The sequence below is a fragment of the Peromyscus eremicus genome, chromosome 2, assembly GCF_949786415.1.
Source record: "Peromyscus eremicus chromosome 2, PerEre_H2_v1, whole genome shotgun sequence".
Classification (NCBI taxonomy): domain Eukaryota; kingdom Metazoa; phylum Chordata; class Mammalia; order Rodentia; family Cricetidae; genus Peromyscus; species Peromyscus eremicus.
This window is the reverse complement of record NC_081417.1, coordinates 54,866,646-54,892,321: the sequence shown is the minus strand read 5'-3', so window position 1 is coordinate 54,892,321 and position 25,676 is coordinate 54,866,646. Positions and strand designations below refer to the sequence as shown.

Below are 25,676 nucleotides of genomic sequence, written 5' to 3'. Positions count from 1 at the left end.
CTTGCTTTGGTACAGCATTTTCTCATTATGCCCCTTTCTCCCTTTTGGAATGATAATATACATTCTATGTTGGGAGTATGTTACATGCTTTTTTTAAAAAAAAAAAAAATAGGGGCTTATAGTTAAGAGATTGCTTTGAGTCTCAGAAGAGATTTTGGACTGTTAAACCATGTTGAGACTATGAAGGACTATGGGGACTTTAGAAGTTGGACTAAATACATTTTGCATTATGATATGGCAAGAGTCTATGGGGGCAGGGAGTGGTTTGAATGAGAATGGCCCCCATAGGCTCATATATTTGAATGTTTGGTTCCCAGCTGGTGGACTATTTAGGAAGGATTAGGAGGTGTGAGTGTACTCGTTGGTTTTGTGTGTCAACTTGACACAAGCTAGAGTCATCAGAGAGGAAGGAGCCACAGTTGAGAAAATACCTTAATGAGATCCAGCTGTAAGGCCTTTTCTCAACTAGTGATCAATGGGGGAGGGCCTAGCTCATTGTGGGTCCTGAGTTCTATAAGAAAGCAGGCTGAGTAAGCCATGTGAAGCAAGCCAGTAAGCAGCACCCCTCCATGGTCTCTGTATCAGCTTCTGCCTCCAGGATCTACCCTGTTTAAGTTCCTGTCCTGACTTCCTTTGGTGATGATTAGCAATGTGTAAGTGTAAGCTGAATAAACCCTTTCCTCCCCAACTTGCTGGAGTAGATGTGTCCAGGGGTGAGCTTTAAGGTTTTAAAAGCCCAAGCCAGGCCCAGTCCCCCTCCCCCATCACACACACTTGCCTGCAACTTTCAGATCAGATGTGAGCTAGCAGCTACTACTCCAGTGCTCTGCCTGCCACCACAGGCTCCACCATGGTCATAGACTCACCCTCAGAAACTGTGAGCAAGCCCCCAGTTAAATGCTTTCTTTTAAAAGTTGCCTTGGCAAGGCATGGTGGCACATGCCTTTAATACCAGCACTCGGGAGGCAGAGGCAGAGGCAGAGGATTTCCAAGTTCAAGGCCAACCTGGTCTACAGAGTGAGTTTCAGGACAGCCAGGGTTAGAGAGAGGAGCCCTTTCTCAAAAAAACAAAAACCAAAACAAAAGGAAAGTTGCCTTGGTCATGACATTTTTGTCACAGTGGTTCCCTAACTAAGACCAAGACCAACAGTAAGAACGGGCGGTACCATCCCCTGGGCTTGGGTTTCAGATGCCATGAACTGGAGAAAACTAGCTGAGCACAAGCATTTACTCATTGCTTTCTGCTTCTGCCACCATGATGGACTGTGTCTTGAACTGTGAGTCAAAACAAATCTTACCTCTCAAAAAAATAAACACAATCGTTTAAGAGGCTGGAGAGATGGTTCAGTGGTTAACAGCACTCAAATGCTCTTCTTGGGAACTCAGGTTCAATTCCCAGCACCCACATGGTAGCTCAAAACCATATATAACTCCAGTTCCAGGGATCCAACACCCTATTCTGACCTTCCTGGGGCACCTGGCACACATATGATGCACAGACGTACATGCAGGCAAACACCCATACATACATAAAAATTTTAAGTTAAAAAATATTTAAGCCACTATCATTTTACATTTCATTCAAACTGAACAGTGTCCTCCTCAGCACTAGGTACTGATGAACCAGCCTGCCTCCATCTTAGGCTTGAAAGCTGTTTTATAGTAAAGACAACTAGGCTTACTCCTGTTTATGATTAAATCTCTATTTCTCAAGGATTGGGCTATGCGCCACCTGTAACCTTAACTACAAATGGTTCTGTACTGCCTGTTCCAGGAAATGACAACCATGTCTCTATTTCAAAAGGTTATATGACCACCTGTGACAACCTGTGGTCATAACTACCTTGTTATGACCACCTTGCGACCATATCTTTGTTTCAGGAGGTCATTATAACTAACTTGGCATGCTTATGATCTGCTTCTGTAACCCTGCCTATTCGTCTGCCAAATCCCCCATTTGGGCTATAAAAGCTTTGTCTTCCTCACATCCAATCCAATGCTGATCTCTTGCATCTCGATTTTAGGGGGAGACAGCCTATGGACATGAATAAAAAAGCTTGCTTTAATTAGTTGCTTGCTTTAGTTAATTTGGCTGTGATGATTCAGGTTAGTCGTCTTTCTCCTTGCATCTTTGGGATTAACGGTATTGTACTGGAAAACCAAGACGAGCATAAGTGAAACTTTTAAATATGTTCAGGAATAAATTAACTTTTTTCTAAGTGTTATGGAGGGCTGTTATCTGGGCATGATGTGATCACTGCCATGTAGAGATCAGAGTAGGCATGACTACTTCACAGGACCCTCATAAGACTGGGCCCACTAACATTTCCTGGAGGAAGGGGAGGAGGCCTCATGAGACAGCACACAGGACACAGAAACAGTTGCTGGGGGAGCCGGGGGGAGGGGGGGGGAAGCTCTCCTTCCACAGTACAGCTGCCTGTAAGCTGCCCATGCTTCTGTGAGTAAGCCTGTTTCTACTCATCTATTCGCCAAGCTAGCATGGGATGGAACAGTAGTTTTGGTCTGTTGTTAGCAAACATTTTGTGATGAATAGATCATGCACCCTTGAGATAACAGTCCCCTAATAAAATGATCTGTAAGTGTACAGTTAATTCCTTGGTTTCCTACCCCTGCCCCTGTGGTGCTGGGATTGAAGAACCCAAGACTTTACATGTGTTAGTCCTTATTGAAGACGACAGTGTATACATATGCACATGTCAGGATAGCACTTCAAACCTTCCCGTAAGTGTTCAACAGTCTCCCACACTTTTATAATTGCTTTATTACAGAGGAACATCAGAGTGAACTTTTGAAATAAATAAATTTTGCTATGGTTAAATAGAGAAAATATATTCAGAGAGTATAATATACATTAATTTGTGGTACTTCTCCAAATATCACTGACATACAAATTATTTTGTAAAGTTGTTTTTCACATAAAAGATTTAAAATGCAAAAAATATGGAAGTCCATATTGGAAATTAATAGTAGCAACATGGCTCCAAATACTGAAAATGTAAGACATGTTTCTTAGGTATTCCAGGCATAAATATTAGCTGTAAGGGCTGACAGTGTGTTTCAGTAATGTGATCCAACCAAGAAAATCTGTAAACATATCTCCTATGACAATCATATGCAAACATTTTAATCACAAATCTACCAAAACCCTCTGAAATGTAAACCTCAAACACATTTTAAAAGAAATTCTAAGTTATAACAACTACAAAAGCAATAATTGTCAACAAACTTATTTGGTTTTTGAAATGTAGAGTAGCATAATGTAAAAGTCACATACCTCACCTCAAAGCTGTTTTTGTGAAATCTTCTCTCTCTCTCTCTCTCTCTCTCTCTCTCTCTCTCTCTCTCTCTGTGTGTGTGTGTGTGTGTGTGTGTGTGTGTGTGTGTGTATCGGGTCTCTATGTTTCCCAGGCTGGTGTCAAGTACCTGCCTTGGCTTCCTGAATGCTGGGAATACAGGCATGTACATGTGCTACATGTCTGGCTTGAAGGTATAGCTTTGAACATGAAGTTTTTGCATACGTGTGTGTGTGTGTGTGTGTGTGTGTGTGTGTGTGTGTGTATGTGTGTGTGTGCTATAGTACAAGTGTGGAAGTCAGAGACAATCTGCAGGAGTCAGTTCTCTTGTACCTTTCAGTGGGTTCAGGAACTGAACTCAGGTTGCCAGGTTTGGGTGGTGAGTGGATTTCCTCACTAAGCCATCTCATTAGCTAGTACTTCTTAATATAATGTACTAAGTGTTTAATTCTTTTTTAAAAAAGACTTTGTATATAATTAGGATATTGAACTAGAGCTCTAAAAAGAAAAAATGCAGATGAAAATAGCTATATAGAAATAATGGTATAAATATGAATTTATACAAAATGTACTATACTTCAAATATGTAAGGCTTAATATGAATATTTGTGGATTCTGAGTGTTCCACATCATAATTTTTAGAGTAGTCTCAAATCATTCAAAATCTAGTACTTCTAAAATGATTTCACTTTTTTAAAAAGAGCATTTATTTATTTATTTATTTATTTATTTATTTATTTATTTATTTTTAGACAGGGTCTCATGTTGCCTAGTCCATGCTGGTTTTGACCCTCCTACCTCATCTCCCAAGTGCTGGGATTACAGGCATGTGCCACCAACACCTGGCTTTGTTTTCATATTTTAAGCAAACATTTATATCATTTCATGTCAACTGGCCTATGCTGTTGTATTCAAAAAACAATGACATGCTCTTTGAGTTATCTTTTAAATATCTTTTAACTATCTTTTAAACAGTTATGGAATCTCTATGTAAATTTTATCTTTTGAGATTTGAGAATACTGTAATTTGAACTAGTACCTACCAAGAATTGGCCCAAGCTTAATCAAAAGTCACAAGAAAGAAGACACAGATGTCAGAGAGTTTAAGTTTGGCCTATGCAATTCCATATAGTCACAATTACTTTTTATGTGGAAAGTGCTTTAGAGTAAAACATATTTTTGTAAAGGACATTATTGATAATATTTAATATCTAAGGAGAATTTTTGTATTGGTTCCATTTTCCTATTTCCTTTGGGAAGTACCCCCTTGCCGCAATGTGAACAAAATACAGCCTAACGGTAACACTGCAGACATAGTGATTTGTGGATAAGCCCTTACATTGAGGTCAAATATTTAGTCGTCAGAGTTAGGGCAATTTTATTCCTTCCATATGCCCAAAGTGACTATCACCAGTTCACATTTCTATAAGCCTTGAAGAATTTTAACCACAACCAGGTCTACTAACTTATAGCAGAGCCCTGGAGCTCTTCGAGACGTTGCTGTTCACCAACTGTTTTTAGGATGATAATTCCGAGATCGGGAATGTGACCGGAAATGAGAATGCTTTGCTGTCTGTGTCTTAGTTCCGGAGCTGGCGTACCCTCTGGGGGACTTGCATGGCGATCTTGCTAGGGAGTCACAGTGTCGTCCGTGTGATCTTGATTTTGCCCCTGAGCCAGTCTGCTTTTGAGGTGAGCGTGACTGTGATTTTTCCATTGACTTGGACCTTTTTGGTAAGGACTTGGATCTTGACCTTCCTCTAGATCCAGAACTCCTTCTTGGTGTTCTTGACTGCCTTGATGAGGTAGACTGCCTTGGTAGTGATTTGGAGCGAGATTTAGACTGACTGTAAGAAGACCGCCTGTGTCGAGACCTGAAAGCATGTGTGACATTAGAGCATGTACTTTATACAAGACAACAGGTTAAGAGACAGTACTTCCGGGCATGCTTTATATTGCACTGAATATGTGAGATGGTTTGAATATGAAATATACCCCCAACAGGCGCTGTCAAGATGGCTCAGTGGTTAAAAGCACTTGCTGCTCTTCCAGAGGATCTGGGGTCAATTCCTAACAACCACATGCTCAGTCACACACAACTGTTTGTAACTGCAGTTCCAGGGGATCTGGCAACTATTGTCCTCTGAAAGTATTGCATACATGTGAGGCACAGACATACATGCAAGTAAAAGACCCACACTGGCAAAATTAAAAAGAAAAGCAAAGGAAAATTTCCTCCCCAGACTCAAGTATTAGGAGCCTGGTTGCCAGCCTGTGGATTCTGAGGGTTCCGACCTTATCAGTGGGTTAGTCCCTTGATGAACTCATAGTGTATGGCATCATCAGGAGGAGGTGTAAGGTAGGAGGTGAGGCCTTCTTGGAAGAAGTAGTGGATCACTGGGGGTGCTTTTAAAGCGCTCTCTCTCTCTCTCTCTCTCTCTCTCTCTCTCTCTCTCCTCTCTTTTTTTCTCAGTCTTTTAAAACAGGGTTTCTCTGTGTAGCCCTGGCTGTCCTGGAACTCACTTTGTAGACCAGACTGGCCTCGAATTCAGGGATCCATCTGCCTCTGCCTTCCAAGTGCAGGATTAAAAGCATGCGCTACCACTGCCTGGCAGCAGCTGTTTCTTAGCACCTGTTCTTTCCTCCAGGCTTACTGTTTGCCATGAATTGAGCAGTTTGCACCATAAGGTCCCTGGGCACGATAGTCTGCCTCACCTCAGGCCCACAGCAATGGACCTAGCCTCCCATGGGCTGGATCCTCTGAAACTCTGAGCAAGATAAATCTTTCCTCCCTAAGTTCTTCTTGGAGATGTTTGTTATAATGATGGGAAATCTGATTAACACATTATGTTTTAATAGATTAGTGACAAGACACTTTTTTTTGGCAGCACTGGGACTAGAACCTGGGGCTGTTGTGGAATATTAATTTAAGATGTGTTATATTTGTTTATGCTCTGGAACATTTGTTTAATGATGCAGAGATGTGTTGCACTCTTTTATGTTGCATTTGTTTAACTCTGTGAAGCTGTGTTACTTTGCCTGTCTAAAACACCTGATGGTCTAATAAAGAGCTGAACGGCCAATAGCTAGGCAGGAGAGAGAAATAGGTGGGGCTGGTAGGCAGAGAGAATAAATAGGAGGAGAAATCTAGGGAAGGGAGTGAGCAGCGAGAAAAGGAGAAGGAGAGGAGGACGCCAGGGGCCAGCCACCCAGCCACACAGCCACACAGCTGGCCACGGAGTAAGAGGGAAAGAACGACATATAGAATAAAGAAAGGTAAAAAGCCCAGAGGCAAACAGTAATTAAAGAGAAATGGGATAATTTAAGTTAGAAAAGCTGGCTAGAAACAAGCCAAGCTAAGGCTGGGCATTCATAAATAAGAATAAGTCTCTGTGTATTTATCTGGGAGCTGTGTGGCAGGCCCCTAAAGAGTAAAAAAAGAAAAAAGAAAACCCAACTACACAGGGCCTTGTGTTTGCTAGGTGAATACACCAAACCACACCTCCAGTCCTAAAAGAAATAATTCTAATTTTATCACTCATGCTTTTGGCTCAAACATAAGTAACAAGTCTGCAATATCTGTTATACTAGAATATATGTTCAAAACATTTTTACTTTGTGACCCTATGCAAAAAGTCCTATAAATTTAGATTGGGTTAAGCATCCTCTCTCTCTCTCTCTCTCTCTCTCTCTCTCTCTCTCTCTCTCTCTCTCTCTCTGTGTGTGTGTGTGTGTGTGTGTGTGTCTGTCTGTCTGTCTGTCTGTCTCTCTCTCTCTCTCTCTCTGAGACAGGGTCTTGCTGTGCAATCCAGTCCATCTCAGTTTTGTGATTATCCTGTCCAACCTCACAAGTGCTGGAATTAAAGACATGCACCCAGCACCCAGCTGGGTTAAACAACTGTTAGCAGGCATAAAAATCAGAAGAAAAAAACCTTACAAATAGGGAAAGACAGAAACAATTATTTCAAGTTCATAAACAATGCTTGTAAAAGCACAACCTGCTCTATGAGCTAGCGGGATGGTAAATGCCTATTGTCCCAGCTTTCCAAGAGGCTGAGGTAGGAGGATCTCAAGTTCTGGGCCAGCCTTGGCTACACAGTGATACTCTCTATCAAAAGAAAAGCAAAACCCTCCTCACAACATTTATAATCTGAAAGCATTAGAGAATAATCAAAATAAACAAAGCTTGAGTTACAAGCCTCAAGAGTTCAAAGCTATCAAAATGGCTGGGACTTAAGAGACAAAATTCCCAGATATGAGGGCATTGCAGACCAAAATCTCCTAAAATCTGCCTCAAATTCTGCAGAAGTAAAAGGCTGTCTTTATTTTTAATTGTGTGTGGGAGCGGGGAGGCAGGGGGTATGTGCATGTGTTGGAGTTGGGGTCGGGGGAGTGGTGGCACCCATGTGTGAGCATGCAGAGACTAAAGGAGACCTTCAGGTGGTTTTGTCTATTACTCAGTGGTAATTCGCCTTCTTTACATTCTTTTTATTTTTATTTTTATTTTATTTATTTTTTTATATTTTATTTTTTTGAGACAGTGTTTCTCTGTGTAGCTTTGGAGCCTGTCCTGGAACATACTCTGTAGACCAGGCTGGGCTCAAACTCACAGAAATCCGCCTGGCTCTGCTTCTTGAGTGCTAGGATCAAAGGTGTGCGCCACCACTGCCCACCTTGACACTGAGTGTCTTACTCTATGGCTTTCCACTTTATTTTTGAAACAGGGTCTCTCGCTGAATCCACCTCTCACTAATTGGCTAAACTGGCTGGCCAGCTAGCTCCAGGGAAATGCCTGTCTCTGCTTCCTCTAGTGCTGGGGCTGCAGACACATGCCACAGCATCCAGCTTTGGCTTGGTGCTAGGGGTCCAAGCTCAGACTCTCATGCTTGCATGCGGGCACTTTACCAACTGAGCCTCCTCCCTAACTCCACAGTGCAGGTGTACTGGTTTTCTTGTTCTTTTCTCTTCCTTTGTTTGTTTGCTTGTTTTTTCAGCCTGGCACACATGTGCCTTGGCTAGTCTGGCACTCTGTGTAGCTGAGGGTGGCCTCAGATTCCAGAGCCGCCTCCTCCACCTTTCAATTATCATCACCACATCCAGGTAATCGGATCATACTTTAAGATCAGAATTCACTTTAAAATTCCACAGTGAAAAAGTTAAAGCATTAAACCATGTTTAAGAGAATTTGGGTTTGACAATCCAGTTTCAATGACTGTTTCAGTAGTATCAACATTTAATTTCCACCATGGTTTACTATGTTCTAATAAAATAGATACAGATCCCTAAGTGGAAAAAGAGGTAACTTGCGAATGTCTCTTCTTAACAAACTTACTATTTTCTTGTCTCCTTTCTATAATATGGGCATAGCTGGAATTGATTCTTAATAATAATAATACATTATCAATTTATAAGAATAAATTGTGCTTGGGAGGCAGAGGCAGGCTGATCTCTGAGTGCACGACCATCCTGGTCTACAGATGGAGTTCCAGGACAGCAGGGATATACAGAGAAACTCGGTTTTGAAAAGCAAAACAAACAAACAAAGAATAAATTGATTTATTTTAGTCAACCTCCTTTCTTTAATAAACAACTGTAGTACAGTTTTTTAGTTTACTCCTTTTCAAAAGTCAAGATTCTGAATTACTGGGTTCATTGGAAAATTTTACTTATCTAAAATTCCTACCTTGTTTGTTGAGTATATGTTATTTTATGTATTTATTTTTGAGATAAGGTCTTAGTGTGTAGCCCCAGCTGGCCTTGATCCTGGGGCTTAATATCCTGCTTATTCCATTCTTGAGTACTGGGGCTACAGGCACGTGACGACCACAACATCCCGCTTCTGTTTCCCCACTTTGGGAGGTATATATTATCTTTCTTTTGTGGGAGAGGAGAGGCTGAGACAGATCTAGACATGCCTAACTTAGCCTGACTGGATTCTAGATCTTCCTGCTTCTGCCTTCCAAATGCTGGGATTCCAGGTATGTGCCACTATGGCCAGTTTCATAGTATCTATTTAAAAAGTTCAAATTAAGTCAAGTCCCTTGACACTTCAAACGATTACTTAAGAGCACTGGAATATATCCAATGAATTCAAGTTGACAACCATATATGAGCTAGGTGTGGTGATGTGTGCCTGTAATCCCAGGACTTGGGAAGACGAGGCAGGAGGATCATCTCAAATTTGAGCCCAGCCTGGGCTAAGGATTATACAGCACCTTTAAAAGGTTAGGAGGCAATGGTGCACATCTGTAAACCCAGCAATGGGGATGTGGTGGAGTGGAGAGAGTAGATTCCAGGTCACTGGCCAGTCAGTCTAGCTTAAAGGATGAGCTTCAGGTTAAGTGAAAAGACCCATTACCAAAACCCAAGGTAGAGAGTGATCAAGAAAGACGTAAACCTCTAACCACACACATGCATGCACACCCACACGCATACATGTGCACACACATACATAAGCATGTTTTTATAATGCACACAACCAAAATAACAAGAGCCTGTCTAAAGATAAAAAGTTTAAAAAGGAGAGGGTGCTGGGAATATAGCCCCAGTGCCTGTAGAGGTATAGTAGAGTACCTACGAGCATGTGCCAGGTCCTGAGTTCAACCCCACTGTCCAGGAAAACAAGCAGATCCAATACATGATAGAGAAGAGCATATCTTTCTACAAAAGTTTGTTTGTGCATATTAAACAAAATCATCATCTAAGTAGCCCGACCCTAGTATTCTTTAAAATGTTTTCCAGAAAACGTAGACGATGAAGCCGTGCACGGCTGCTTTCAGAACTCACTCCTTCAGGCTGTCTGACCGCCTCCGGTCTCTTCCCCAGGATGAACTTCGACTTCGAGATCTCCTCTGGCTGGGGCTCCTGGATCGCCTGTGGTTACTTGGAGAGCACAGATGGCGTTCTTTGGACTTCATTTGGCCTGGTGCTGGAATATGAAGAACAAGGCTTCTAACAGTTCACTACCTGAAAACCACAGTAGCTGCCACTCAGTCGGTATCACTTTCTGAAGAACTTTAAGTAAAACGCTACTGTTACTGAGGCCCATTCTGTTAAGTAATCGAGAGCTAATGGTCATTTACACTTACTTTTGCGATCACCTTGTGCAAACTGTATTTCAATTTGCCGGCCACATACCCACTTCCTATTGAGGTTATAAAGGGCATCTTCAGCATCTCGAACATCTTCAAACATGATCAGCTGTTAAGGACACTTTGGACATCAGATGGTAAGTAAAACTATTTCTAGGGTATTATTTACATGTGAAATTAAGTTACAGGAAAACCAAGTTCTGGCTCCAATATAAATAACCAGAAAAGCTTTTGTATTTTATTATGAAAACAAATCCCCTCTTGTGATTTAGAAACATGAATTTAAAAAAATGGAACAGTAGATACAATTAGCAGCCTAATTTGAAACGTGAGAAAAAAATTAATCTCAAATTATTTGGCATTTTACAATAAACTGTTTAGAGCTTATTCTCAACCCCCTTTTCAGAGAAAGGATCCATCAGGGTTTTTACTGAAAGTATCAGTGTGTAGAAGCTTTTATTCTGTAAATAAAAGTACTCTATCACTAAAAGTCTAGTGATGAAATTTAGGAGAAATGACTCATAAACAAAACTGCAACAATAAAAGTAAGCTAACCCAAAGGACTACTTTGGTCCTTTGAGGATGGTGCCCACCTTTGAACCTACTACTTTGAACAGTCCCTTAGGTCTTACTACTGGGATGTAAGTGTGAAATAACAGGAAAACAGTTAGGTCTCAAAGAAACCTGGGAAACGGCTGAGGTGCCTATTAACATATCAAAGTGGATGCTGGCCACCATCTTTCAGCTCTGCAAGTACCTGTTACAGAGTCATCCTGGCTGGCATACCCTACCCCCTACCCTACCCAGTCTGTCCCCTTTCTTCCTCTCCCCTCTCCTCTCCTCCCCCTCCCTTCCCTTCCCCTTCCCCTTCCCCAGCTTTTCTTCCCTCTACAAGACAACTAACTATTTTGGATATATGCTCTCTTGGCCTCTTGGGTCCTAGTTCCTCTCTTGCCCCACCCCCCATAGTCCAGCTCAGCCTGGGCCCCTTCCAGATGCCTCTGGCTGTTTTCTTTCTCACGTCTACAATGAACCTTTTCCTCAGCCATATATAGGAGCAGTCATGTCCTCGTTTTTCATTCAAAAACAATCTGTGACCATCTGGAATCACATATCCTGATTTGAAATGCTCCACTAAATTCCCTCCTCTAAAGCATATGATCCCAAGCCTTACTATAATGGACAATAGCTGTGTAAAATGGAAGTAGCTATATTTCAGGAGGCTGCTTACTAGCTTGTTCGTTCTCTCTCTCTCTCTCTCTCTCTCTCTCTCTCTCTCTCTCTCTCTCTCTCTCTCTCTCTTGAGATAGGGTCTCATTTTGTAGCTCTGCCTGGCCTGAAGCTCTGTATATAGATCAGGCTGTCCTTGAACCAACAGCGATCCCTCTGCTTCCCAAGCTCTAGGATTAGAGGTCTGAGCTACCATACTGGGCCTTGTTACTAGTTTCTTAAACTAACAAACAAAAATGCTCAAAAAATGCACACAAAAGGAGACTGGCAATGACCTCAGTGACACTGGGTCTTGAACCTTGACCTTTAGCTCTTAAGGACTTGAAAAGTGGACTTTTCAGAGATGTAGAACCAATAAAATCAGATTTAGCTTTGATTCCATAACTCTGAATAAATGTAGGAAAGCCGGAAGTCTCAAAGACTGTCTTTTGCTTGATAAAGGCCTCATTCTTCCAGGCTTTACACCCATGTCCACCCTCCCTCTTTACTCTGCTCCAGCTTAGGTGCCTTTTGTCATGCTAGGTTTATGGTTGGAGTCTAGCTAACAAGCTGGCCCAGACTGGGGGCATGGGGGTACTTGCCAGCTACTGTAGACTGTTTGAGATTTTCTGAGATAAAGAAACACATTTAATTAGGCAATGTCGATCTCATAACATACACTCCTAAATACATATAAACCCATTTATATTTGCATGCACATATAAAATAAAGGATATTGAACGTAAGCGAATCCTCGGGGGCGGCGAGTGTAGAAGTCAAGTGGGATGTAAACATCTACTATGGGGCCGTATCGACCAAATTCTCGGCGTAAGTCTTCAGGCCTGGAGTGGTATAGAAATAAGGCAAAAAAATATAAACAGCTGGAATAAACACTTTGCCTACAGAAATCCAATTGAAACTTTCAAAACAAAGTGTATTTTTGGGCCAATGAGAGGGCTCAGCTCAATGGGTAAAGGCATATGTAGCTAAGCCTAAAGACCTAAGTTCAAAACCTTACACCCATATGGTGGAAAGAGAGAACAATCTCCTCCAGCTGAAAGTTTTCTTGTGTCCCGCCTGGCCGGCGGTCAGGACAAGTCTCTCTCACCTGTCCGTCCAGCAGCCACTCAGATCCAAATACACACACACAGGCTAATGTTATTTTTAAACTATGGCCGTGGCAGGCTTCTTGCTAGCTAGCTCTTATATCTTAAACTAACCCATTTCTATTAATCTATAAGTTGCCACGTGGCCGTGGCTTACCAGTCTGCTGGCATGTTGTTCCTTTGGTGGTGGCTGGCCTCTGCTTTTTCCTTTCCTTTCTCTTCCTGTCTATCTGGATTTTCTGCCTGCCTCTAAGCTGCCTTGCCATAGGCCAAATGGCTTTATTTTTTAACCAATCAAAGCAACATATTTTCACAGCATACAGAAAGACATTGCCCCATCAATGTCCTTCAAGTTGTCTTTTAATCTTCAAGCATGGAGAGAGAGGCCCACATGCAAATAAAAGTAAAAAAAAAAAAAAATTAAGTGTATTATCTAAACTTCTGTATCTAAAACTATCTCTTGTAACAATTATCTACATTTCTTTCTTTTGGGGAGTGGGGGATGTTGAGGGGCCCCAAAACAGCTTGACCACACAGCTGCCATGACAGGTTTAAAGGCCCAGACACAGCTTCTGTGACAGGCCTACTGGCAGGAAACACCCAGACCCAGGAAAAGCCATAAGCTGACCCTACCCAGGGAAAGTACCTGACATCCCAAACATTCCAACCATTAGATAAGGTAGCCAGATGTCGCTGAGTCTAGCACACACCTATTTTTGTTTTACAGATACCCCTAGACAAATATCAGCTAATCAGGGTCCTGAACTCTGGAGGTCCCCTCACCCCAGCCTCTGCTCTGATACCCTGCCTGGGCTCTGGGCTCTCTGCTCTCACCCCCGGAGCTTGAAGATAATAAAGGCTCTTTGCTTTTACATATGGGATTCAGGCTCCATGGTGGTCTTTTGGGGGTCCCTGAGATTTGGGCATAACAGGAGAACCAAGTCTTGCTGTGTAGACCAGGCTGGCCTTGAACTCACAGTCCTCCTGCCTCAGCCTCCCAAGTGCTAGGATTGCAGGTGTACCACCATGCCTAGTTTCACCCAAGGTTTTAAAAGGGAAACAAAACCAAACCACTCTCAACCCTTTCTCTCTTGGAGACCCTAATTCAGGGAGTCTGGATTAGGGACCTGGGAGTCTGTATTTTTACAAACATTACAGGTGGTTGTTAAACCCAGCATATCCATCTCTGAAAGTTATTTCCATCACAAGACTTGATGGTTTCATTTAAGAATATATTCACTTGTCTCACTATAACTTCATGTTTATTGGAATTTTGTATTCAGAAAGCAAGAATTAGAATCTAAAGCAGTCTCAGAATTATTTCTTGAACTTTAACAAAAAAAAATGTGTATTTTCCCATATAACCCAAATCAAAATAACTACTTTATTCTTATATTTGATGGTGTTTTGAGCCTCCTGTATGCCTTCTACCATTATAGGCACAGGGCTTACTTAAAAAAGAATAGCAGAGAGAGAGAGAAAGAGAGACAGCCAGGACATCTGGAAGAGTCCAGAACAGAGAGAGACAGAAGTAGACTGGACCTGGCCAGGGCTGTCTGCGAGAGAGAGGGATGACCAGCAGGGGACAGAGACTAGAGAAAATAGTGAGAGAAGCAGGAGCAGACTACAGAGAGAACATAGCAAGAATAGCAGGATTATAAGGAGAATGAGTAGCTTTGGGGGAGGGAATCTGTGAGCTGGAGGGAATTTGCAGGTGGGGCAATTCTCCTGTAGTCCAGGCTGAGCTCATTTCTGGATATTTGGAATGCTTTTTGGAGTCTGGAGAACTGGAGTTTCCTTTGGACCTGACAATAGCATTATGTCTTTGTGGAGCTACAATTTAACCGGAGGCACAACTTGTCTAGCAGTGCTAGCTGACAGTTACATACACAAGCCGTTCATCTGAAGGTCATTTAATTCTCACAACTCTATGGTTGTTCACAGACAGGTTAGCCTGTCTCTAACGTCACTGAGCTAGACAATGATGGAGACGGAATCACGCACTAGTCTGTTATTAATCACACAGCCTCGGGGAGCTCACAGGGACTCTGCCTTAAGCTTCTAGTTCAAAGCACGGCTCTGAAGAAAGAAGAATGCTCCGGAAACAATGCAGAGTGGGGAGACTCCAAGGTGACTGCACAGCTCCTGGCTGCAGCGAATGGAAGGAAGTTGTTGTCAGTGATGAAAGTTAGTAAAGAGCTTGATGAAAGAAAGGGGAGACCGAGAGCTTCCTGGTGCAGAGCTGCGGAAGGAGACGTGATGTGTTCACAAAGCCTGTGGGCATGCAAGTGAGATTAACTAACCTCTCCAGACTAGATAATAATGTCTGATTTTTTAATTACATTTGAAAATTTTAGTTTCATATTAACATCTGTTTGTGTGTATGATGTGAGTCCGTGAGTCTGGGCAGGCACCTGCCATGCATGCAAAGGTCAGAGACAACTCTTAAGAGTTAATTCTCCTCTTTCCCGGTAGGATCTGGGGATCTGGGGTTGTCAGCATTGCACATGGAGTGCCTTCTCCTGATAAGCCATCAGTTACTAAGGCTAGAGGTGAGGATCTGGGAAGGATTACATAAAGATTCAGTTAACATTGACTAGGCATCCACTATGTGCCCAGGCAGTGTCTAGTTTATGATTTACTTTATTTAATGTTGCTTGGCTGCCTTCTCAAATAGTCTTTTAGTTGGCAGTGGTTTTTTTTTTTTCCTTTCACCTTTTCATTCAATAAATCAGAAGGAATGGGTCTTCTGAAAAAAACTGGCTTTGGTCCACTTGAATGTCAGTCATCCTACCCACAGCACTGACTAGGAACCATGGGGATCCCCACCATGAAACCCAGAATGGCCTCAAGACTGAAAACCAAGCATCATTTAACTGGTCCACAACAAGTTGAGGTAACAGCAAGCAAAGATCCAAACACCTACTCAACAAGAGTGAGACCAGAAATCCACACCAAGAAACACCACAGTCTTAATCCTGATGCCTCCATCCCACTGCAAAAACACAAACACAATGAACAACCATGACAGCAAGTCTCGTTCAGAAACCAGCACCCCCACTGTAATATTCCCTGAGACAAGCAACTTAGGTGATGCACAAGATTAAGACTTCAAAATAGCAATTATAAATGTGTTCAAGGAACTCAAAGGATATGTATAAATCCCTGAAGACCATGAAAAAACAGTTGAATGAAAAGATGAGCACAATTCAAGATATGAAAATAGAAGTTAAAAAAGAGAGACGATCTTTGAAGAAAAGCTAAAGGGAAATAATTTTTAAAAAAAATTCAGGAAGCCAAACAAAGATCTCAGAGGAAAATATCCCCAAGAGACTGGACCAGAAGAGAGAACATCAAATCTTTAAGACAAGGTAAAAGAAATGGATCACTCAATCAAGAAAATGCTAAATCTAAAACAAAACAACTAAGAGCAAACCCTGTCTTGAAAAACCAAAAAACCAAAACCAAAGCAAAACAACTAGGAACAGAACATCCAGGAAATCTGGGACACTATGAAAAGATCAAACCTACAAATCATAGGTATAGAAGATGGAGGGAAAAACCAGGTCAAAGGCACAGAAAATATTTTCAATGAAATCATAGATGAAACTCTCCACAATCTAAAGAAGGAGTTGCCTATCAAGGTACAAGAAGTATACATAACACCAAATAGACAAGAAACTCCCCACAACACATGATAACCAAAACACTAAATGTACAGGACTTAAACAAACCAACAAAAAAGAGTATTATAAGCTGCAAGAGAGAAAGATCAAATCACATATAAAGACAGGTCCATCAGAATTACAGTAACTTTTTAAGATTTACTTTTATTTTCTGTGTAGAAGTGTTTTACATACATGTATGTGGGTGTATTGCTTGTGTGACTGGTGCTCAGTGAAACCAGAAAAGGACATCAGATCCCTGGAAACTGGAGTTACAGATGGTTGTGAGCCATCACATGGTGCTGGGAATCAAACTCAGGTCACCTGGATCAGTAGCCAGTGTTCTTAACTGCTGAGGCATCTCTCTAGCCACCAACACACTGACTAGTCAATGGAGACCACCAAACCCAAAAAAGCCCTGGACTGATGTTCTGCAAGTTCTGAAAGACCAGAGATGCCAACCCAGCCTGCTATACTCAGCAAAACTATGAGTTGTAATTAAAGGAGAAATAAAATATTTCATGATAAAAGCAGATTTAAAGCATTTAATTTACATCTTCTAAACCAGCTCTGCAGAGGGAGTACCTTGGTCTGAAAGGAAGACTAAACACACCCAAGAAGGCACAAGATCTCAGAAGTGTCAGAAAACAATACCATGGTAACAAAACAAGAACTAATAAACACTTGTAGGCAGAGTTTTTGTCGGGACCGCCAGCTCCAAAGTGAATGCACAGAGACTTATCATTAATTATAAATGCTCGGCCAATAGCTCAGGCTTGTTACTAGCTAACTCTTACCACTTAAATTAACCCATTTATATTAATCTACATTCTACCACATGGCATTATCTCTCTTTCATCTTGCACCTCCTGTTTCCTCCCGTGTCTGGCTGGCAACTCCTCTGACTATGGCTTTCTTCTTCCTAGTGTCCTTAGTCTGGTTCTCCCACCTAACTATATCCTGTCCAGCTATTGGCCAGTCACTTCTTTATTAAACCAATCACAGTGACATATTTTTCCACAGTGTAAAGGAATAGTCCACAAACACTGTTCAACAACTATCAGTATTAATGGTCTCAATTTCCCAATAAAAGGATACAGACTAATATGATCCATCTTTGTGCTGCCTCCAAGAAACACACCATCTAGGGGAGATAACATCTTGGGGTCAAAGGACAGAAAACAGAATTCCCAAGCAAATGGAACCAAGAAGCAAGTGTATATATTCTAATATCTGACAAAACAGACTTCAAACCAAAACTCATCAGAAGAAATAAGGAGGGGTACTCCATACTTACTTAAAGAAAAATCCACCAACAGGATATTCCAATCCAAAACATGTATGTATCAAACACAGGGCAACTAGTTTCATAAATTAGCTCTCAAATTACATATTGACCCTCACAAAGTGATAGTGGGTGACTTCAATACCCAACTATCATCAATAGACAGGCCGCCAACAAAAACTAAATGGAGACACTGGAGTTAAATGATAACATAAAGCAGACAGACCTCACATATCTACAGCAGTTCACCCAAACACTAAAGAACAGCAGCTCATTGAACTTTCTCCAAAACTGACCACATATTAAGATACGAAGCCAGTTTCAACAGATATAGGGAAACTGAAATAACATTCTGTAGTCTATCTGACCACAAAAGAATGTATGTTGATATGTATATCAACAGCAATAGGAAAGGCAGAAAGTACACAAACTCGTGGACACTAAACAGCATACTATTTAATGAAAATTGGGCCAAGGGGGAAATCATGGAAACTGAAAATTTCCTAGAGTTAAGTGAAAACAAAAGACAGAACATCTATGGAACACAATGAAGGTAGTCATAGAGGAAAAGTTTAACACTAAGTGCCTTCATCAAAAAGCTTGAGCACTCTCATAGTGACAACTTAATGGTAAACTTGGAAGCTTAAAAAGAACAAAAACAAATGACACTCAAAGTCAAAGCATTTCCACTAAAGTCAGGACCAAGATAAGTATGTCTGCTCTCTCCATTTCTGTTCCAATAGAAAATGAACTCACCAGCATCTCTGGAGGCTCCTTGCCTCATAATGTCATGTCACAGCACTTCATTTAAAAAATAATTATTATTTTAGTTGTCTATTTTTCCTCTCTTTTACCTTACAGGTCTTTTGCATATATATATATATATGATAGCTTCCAGTTTAGTGTTTTTATGGGATTCCTGAGTGTGAGGAAGAGGATCTCTGTTCCTTTTGTCTTCTCTTGGGCTCTTTTCCTTCTGTTTGTTTTGTCCAATTCCAATGTGTTAGTTTTTGTTTTCTTTTACATTTTTATTATAATCCCATTGAAGCCTATTTGTGTTCTAATTAGAGACAGAAAGGGGATCTGGATGGGAGGGGAGGTAGGGAAGAGCTGGGAAGAATAAAGAGAGGGGAAAACATAATCAGGATATATTATGAGAAAAAAATCTATTTTCAATAAGAGGGAGAAAGGAAAAAATTAAATCATGAAATTTGCCCATAAACAAATGGAACTGGAAACAATCATTGAGGGAGGTAACCCAGACCCAGAAAGCAAACATCAGATATTTTCTCTCATATATGGATATTAGCTTTGAATCTTTAGATATGTGTGTTTCACTTGGAATACCCACAGAGTTTATGTAATCAGTAAGGGGCTATGGGGGAGGAGGGGAATTTTAAGGGAGGGGAAATAGAATGCCATTTTATAAAGGGATAAAAGGGAAAAACAGAACAGGAAGGATTGAATGGGGAAGGAAGAGGGGCAGGGTGCTGGAGGGAATACAGGAAGGGATAATTAACTCCAACAGCCTTCTGAAAAAGTCATATGGAAACCTACTACAGTTAGAAGTTGCCTAAAATATATACATATATAAAAGGCATTTAAATGGATTTACCCTATAATGGGGGAGGGAGATATGCCAACTAGATACCATACACTACCAAATAAAACTGTCAGTACCAAGAATAGGTTACCTCTTTTTTAGTTACTGGCCAATGGAATCTCAACCCCCCCCCCACACACACACATAAAGCATTATAGACCACTGCCAATGCTATTAGTTACCCTCCAGAACCAACCTGCAGGCAAGGTACGCCCATAGGTACAATCATGGCAAAAATGTTATAGGTGTAACCAACTATGTTTTTATAAGTTGGATATAAGGTCTTATGGTAGTTTAATGAGAATAACCCCTACAGGCTTGTATATTTGAACACTTAGTTCCCAGTTGGTGGACTGTTTAGTAAGGACTAGAAGGTGTGGCCTTGTTGGAGGAGGTGTGTCACTGGGGGTAGGTTTTGAAGTTTCCAAAGCCCACACCAGGCCCAGTCTCTCTCTGCCTGCTGCTTGAGGATCAGGATGTAAGCCCTCAGCTACTGCTTCAGCACCATGCCTGCCTGCCTGCTGCCACATCCCCCACCATGATGATTATGGACTAAACCTCTGAAACTGTAAGCAAGCTCCCAATTAAATGCTTTCTTTTATGAGATGTGTTGGTCATGGTTTCTCTTCACAGCAATAGGACAGTAACCAAGATAGGCCTGCTCCATGAGATGGAACCCTGGGCTTGCTGATCAGACAGTCTAGCTGGAATAGTGAGCTCTGGGTTCAGTGAGAGATCCTGTCTCAGAAAAATAAGGTAGAGAGAAGTAGATGATGACACCTGACCCCCAACCTCACATATACACACACTTTTAAAACACATGAAAAAAGAAAAGAAAATCAGCCAAATAAATTTCTTTATAATCTCATTTTATTTTTCTCCGCTTCCTCCTTTTTTTGTTTCATTTTTGGTTTGGTTTTTTTTTTTTTGAGACAAGATCTTTAAAGGTGTGGTATCATGTGCCTGTAAGAACAACCAGGAATATATAATAAGACCCTGCCTTCCTCTCACCCTCTCCAACACCAAAAAAAACCAAAAAACAAAAAACAAAAAAAAGACAAGGCCTCATGTAGCCCAAGCTGGCTTTGAACTCCTGATCCTACTGTTTCCCAAGTGCTGGGATGTACCACCACTCTGCTTCCAATGTCATTATATACTTATATATATATATATATATATATGTATATATATATATATATATATATAATGCTAATATATATTTAATATGCTATTAAATATATATTTAAAATTCCATTTCCACATAGTTTAAATCATATTTTATATATGATTATTTTCTTCATCGGTATACTGATATTTCAAAGCTAACAAAAGTGTCAAGGCAACATATTGTTAATTAACTTAGACAAACTTTGTACAAAAAATTGTTACTGCAGGTTATCTCTAATGGCTCTGCCACAACACTGTCCACCTGCTGTGCATTTTTAGGCAAGCAACTTAACCTCCTAAGCCTCAGTTTCTTCTCTGTCCATGGTGTTAATCAATGACATACAGACTCTAAACTGGGTAAAGTGCCACAGGGTGTCTTTCCAGCACTCAGGAAGGACAGAAGGATCAGGAGTGCATTATCTTCCTTCTACACAGAGTGTTGCGGGCAGGCCCGGGCTCCACGACTCCTTTTCCGAAAACAAGCAAGCAAACAAACTCACACCATATAGTCTTAGGAGGCTACAGCAGGTGGATTACCATGAATTTAGGTACAGCCTAGACCTCATAGTGAAACTCTATCTCTAAAAACTGAAATAAAAGTTAAGCATACATACAATGTACTGGCTTGTTTTATGTCAACTCGACATAAGCCAGAGTCTTAAGAGAGGAGGGAGCCTCAATTTAGAAAATGCCTCCATAAGATGGGGCTGTGCGAAGGCTGTAAGGCATTTTCTTAATTAGTGATTGATGTGGGAGGGCCCAATCCATTGTGGGTGGTGCCATCTCTGGGCTGGTGGTCCTGGGTTCCATAAGAAGGCTAAAGGAACCCTGTGGAGCAAGCCAGTAAGCAGCACCCCTCCATGACCTCTGCATCAGCTCCTGCCTCCAGGATCCTGCCCTGCTTGAGTTCCTGTCCTGATTTCCTTTGATGATGAACTGTGTGATGTGGAAGCATAAACTGAATAAACCCTTTCCTCCCCAAGTTGCTTTGGCCATGGTGTTTTATCACAGCAGTGGTAATCCTAATTAAGACATACGGGATGGCCGGGCGGTGGTGGCGCACGCCTTTAATCCCAGCACTCGGGAGGCAGAGCCAGGTGGATCTCTGTGAGTTCGAGGCCAGCCTGGGCTACCAAGTGAGTTCCAGGAAAGGCGCAAAGCTACACAGAGAAACCCTGTCTCGAAAAACCAAAAAAAAAAAAAAAAAAAAAAAGACATACGGGATGGTAAAAACTAAATAAGATAATATATGTGAAGTTCTTAAAAATTACATTTGTTGCATGTGTGTGTGTCGGGCACACATGTCACCATGTTCATGTGGAGGTGAGAGGACAGCACGAAGGAGTCAGCTCTCCGCCTGCCTTGTTTGCCCTGGGGACTGAACTCAGGTTGTCAGGCTTGGCCACGAGTGTTTTAACCTGCTGAGCCATTTCTCTGGCTTATTCAAAGTTTGTCACATAGCACCTGTCACATAGTGAATATTTAACAAATACTAGAAACTACTATTCTCTTGATGCAAAATAATCTCAGTTTTGATTACCTCCCCGGGGCAGGCTAAAAAGTGATGAAAGAACAGGAAATAGAATTAGTAACTCTCAACTATCAGCCTCAGCACAGGGTGGAGGGTTCATGGGATCCAAGGTAAGTAGTTAGATGAAGACATTTTTTATTTGTTTGTTTTACTTTATGGTGCTGGGGACAGAACCCAAGATCTCACGAATATAAGACAAGCAATCTACTGCTGAGCTACATCCCAGCCCAGATTGTTTCATTTAGTATGCATAATGTTTGAACATTATAGAAATATAAAATAGCCAGTATTTCATAGCTTCTAAATCTACAAAAATGAGAATTCACATTATTCAACTGAATACATCTTTATTTAGTTATCGTGTGTGTGGATGTGGCTTATGTGAGTCGGAGGTCATGAGGGGGTTGTTCTCTTCTTCCGCCATGTCGGTCCCGGGGATAGAACTCAGATGCTGAGGCTTGGAGGCAGGCAACTTTACTCACAGAGCCATCTTGCTGGCCCCTTATACAACTTAATAATGCTAACATTTTAAAACTTTTTTTTTTCAGAGCTGAGGACCGAACCCAGGGCCTTGCGCTTGCTAGGCAAGCGCTCTACCACTGAGCTAAATCCCCAACCCCACGTTTTAAAACTTACAAATATATACACTATATATTGTATATATAAATGTATACAAATATACACAAAAATCCAGGTTTCTGATGAGGCCGATTGGAGGTAGTAGTGGCACATGCCTGTAAGCACAGCTCTGGGAGAGGTCAGAGCAGAAAGAGGGAAATAATGAAATAAGTTGAAGCGATGTCCCCATAACTATAGCTCAGGAGGGGAGCCCAGCGTGCATAAAGCCCTGGGTTTGCTTCTCTAGAACTGAAAAGAAAAAGTGGCAACATGACTTCCCTATTAGATGGTTCCTGCCCATTTGCTGCAGCCCACACCCTTCTACTATGCCTTTAAGCTGACCGCTTCACCCACCTGTATTACTCCGCCTAGCTCTTGTGGCCGTTAGAATTTGAAAGCCCTGGGGTTTCTTTTGTAAACATGCCATGAAGACCCGGTGCTTATTGTTCAAGTTGTCTAAGTGTGAGTTTTTTTTAAGCCTACCCAAATATTAAATTTTCTTTATGTAATAATGTATTGATAGACTGGTTAAGAAAAGAACTATAAAACACAGGCATCTTAAAATTCTATTAATTCACAGTCTACAGTTGTAGCACATATATATTTATAGTGATCAAATTTGAAGTACTCAATATCCCTAAGAGTAAATTATCAGTGTAGTGATGGCACACACCCAGTGATCCTAGCACTTGAGAGGGAGGTGTAGGAAATAGGGATCAGAAGTTCAAGGTCATCTTAGCCTCTGTAGGGAATTTGAGGCCAGCCTGGACTAGGTACAGACCTTCTCTCAACAAAACAAAACTTATATCATGATTGCTCCAGATAACTAACAAGTGAAGAGCTGTATAGATTTGTGCCTATTTGGGTCCAGGCAACTCCTTGAACTTCAACTTTTCCTTAAGTGGACAAGACTGCAGAACTAGAAAGAGGGTTAAGTAATTCCAGTGAAATTCAGGTGTCTATTAATGTTACCCCTCCCATTCCCTCTGGCTCCTATCGAAGGAAAAAGTGCTATATGAAAAGGGGCATTTCTTAAGCTCTATGCTTGGCATCATCTAGACAGAATTTTCAAAGAGGGCTAGAGGGGATAAAGACTCCCAGCACTGAAACTGACTATTTACCCATGATGAAGGCTAAGACTGTTCCTAGCACTCAAAAACATATACATCGAATTGACCAGTCGTTTGTGTATATATATTTATTTATTGGGTTTTTTTGTTTTGTTTTCTTGGTTGTTTGTTTGTGTTTGAGACAGGATTTCTCTGTGTAACAGCTTTGGCTGTCCTGGAACTCGTTTTATAACCAGGCTGGCCTCGTACATTAAATTTGGGCGGTAAGCACTGTCTGAACAGCGCAGAGGAAATTACAAGGCCTAAGGTGCGCATCCTGAGATGAGACAGCCCCAGTTCCTCCGGAAGGTTAGTGGGCGGCGTCCGCAGGACGCAGTGACAACAAGGCCGGGACCATCACTGCCACCACAGCCAGCACCTCGACACCCGGCCAGCATCCTGACATCACGACAGCACCTAGTCAGCACCCCAACACTCCGACAGCCCGTAGTCCGGTGTCCCGACACCGGTCCGGCACTCCAACACCCGGCCAGCACCCCAACCCCCGACTGGCACCCCGACACCCGGCTGGCACTCTGACAGCCTGCAACTCAGCACCGGGGTACCGGGCCAGCATCCGACAGCCAGACAGCCCGCCGCCCAGCCCGCACCCAGACACCCCGCCGCCCCGGACCGTACTCGCGCGGGGTCCCGTCTTGGTTCACCTGGTGGCGTCGGCGACGTTCCTGACGAACAGGGAGGTGTTGGGGGGCCTGGTGTAGCGAGACATGCCGCTCCCGGCCCCGCTCCCGGCCGCCCGCCGCGCCCCCTCCCGGGCCGGCCGCGCAGCCGCAGACGCGGGCGGGGGGCGCGGGGCCTGAGCGACCGCGGGATCACAGACCTGACCACTGCCTCGGGCTGCTGGGGAACAGACCTGGGCTGCTGGGGAACAGACCCGATGATACCCACCGATCCAGGCCAGGAGACATGCCTCACCCAGGCAGCCCCAGAAAAGATTCCGGGCAGGGCTTCGAAAGAGCCATGAGCAAGGGACAGGGCCCCCATTGCGGGCATGCAAGCATAGCCTCAGCTTTTCCCCCACGGAGAGATCAACTCCATCTTCAATGGAGAACAAATGTGCACACACGAGTGGGGAGGAACCACTACAGCACAGCGGCTTTAAGTATAAAGGCGGGCAGCAGTAAACTGGGAGAGCATCAAAGAATCCCAGACAAGAGGCCTTTTGTTTGCTTGTTTGCATTTTTGTAACAAGGTTTCAGGCCTAGAAACCCTTAGGTATTGTGGCTCCAGACTTGAAGCTCCAGCTGGACTTAATAATAGGAAAGTTGAGAGTACTTTGTATCGGCTAGCTGGGCTGCTGCAACAAATGCAATACATTTGGTGGCTTAAGTTCTAAGGATGTGGGGGGAGGGGGGCTCATTGGTGGAGGGTTTGCCTAGCATGCAGGAGGCACACTGTTCCAGTATCTCATGAAACAGGAATGGTGGTGGCCCCTGTAATCCAGGGCTCGGGAGGTGATGGCAGAAGGATCAGAGGTCATCCTCTACTACAGAAGGAGTTTGAGGCCAGCCTGGGCTAAGTGAGCCCTGTCCTCACTGATATTGCATAGATCTGCTCTTCCAATTTCCAGACATGTTTTGAAGCAGCTAAGTACCTCTTTCAGGACAACAGCATTCTGTTTGCGGGCCTGAGGCAGGAACGTTTCCAAGTGTAGACAACTAAGTAATATTACACCGGGGTGGGGGAGGGGTGGGGGTTGGAGAGAAGGCTCAGCAGTTAAAGAGGGCTGGCTGCTTTTGCAGTGGACCTGGTTTGGTTCCGAGCGTCCACATGGTAGCTTACAGACCCCTTAACTCCAGTTCCAGGGTATCCAACATCCTCTTTTGGCCTCTCTGGGGCACAAAGCACACATGGAATGTACATACATACATACATACATACATACATACATATATACATGTAGGCAAAATGCTTATACACATAAAATAAAAATAATAATTTGAAAACAGGAATACTG

General features: G+C 42.4%; 1 protein-coding gene across 2 annotated transcripts; it reads right to left on the bottom strand.

Moving 5' to 3' along the window:
* Positions 1-3,948: 3,948 nt before the first annotated feature.
* Srsf12 (serine and arginine rich splicing factor 12) lies at positions 3,949-24,428 on the bottom strand. Of its 2 annotated transcripts, none has more exons than XM_059255709.1 (5): positions 24,364-24,428; positions 12,357-12,456; positions 10,403-10,514; positions 10,101-10,242; positions 3,949-5,188 (listed from the first exon to the last, which is right to left on the bottom strand). In XM_059255709.1, the coding sequence occupies exons 1-5, from the start codon at positions 24,426-24,428 to the stop codon at positions 4,819-4,821; spliced, it is 789 nt and encodes a 262-aa protein (XP_059111692.1). In that variant the 3' UTR covers positions 3,949-4,818. The 2 variants fall into 2 exon arrangements, with proteins under 2 accessions (XP_059111692.1, XP_059111693.1); XM_059255710.1 differs by having other exon boundaries at positions 3,949-5,128.
* Positions 24,429-25,676: the final 1,248 nt, after the last annotated feature.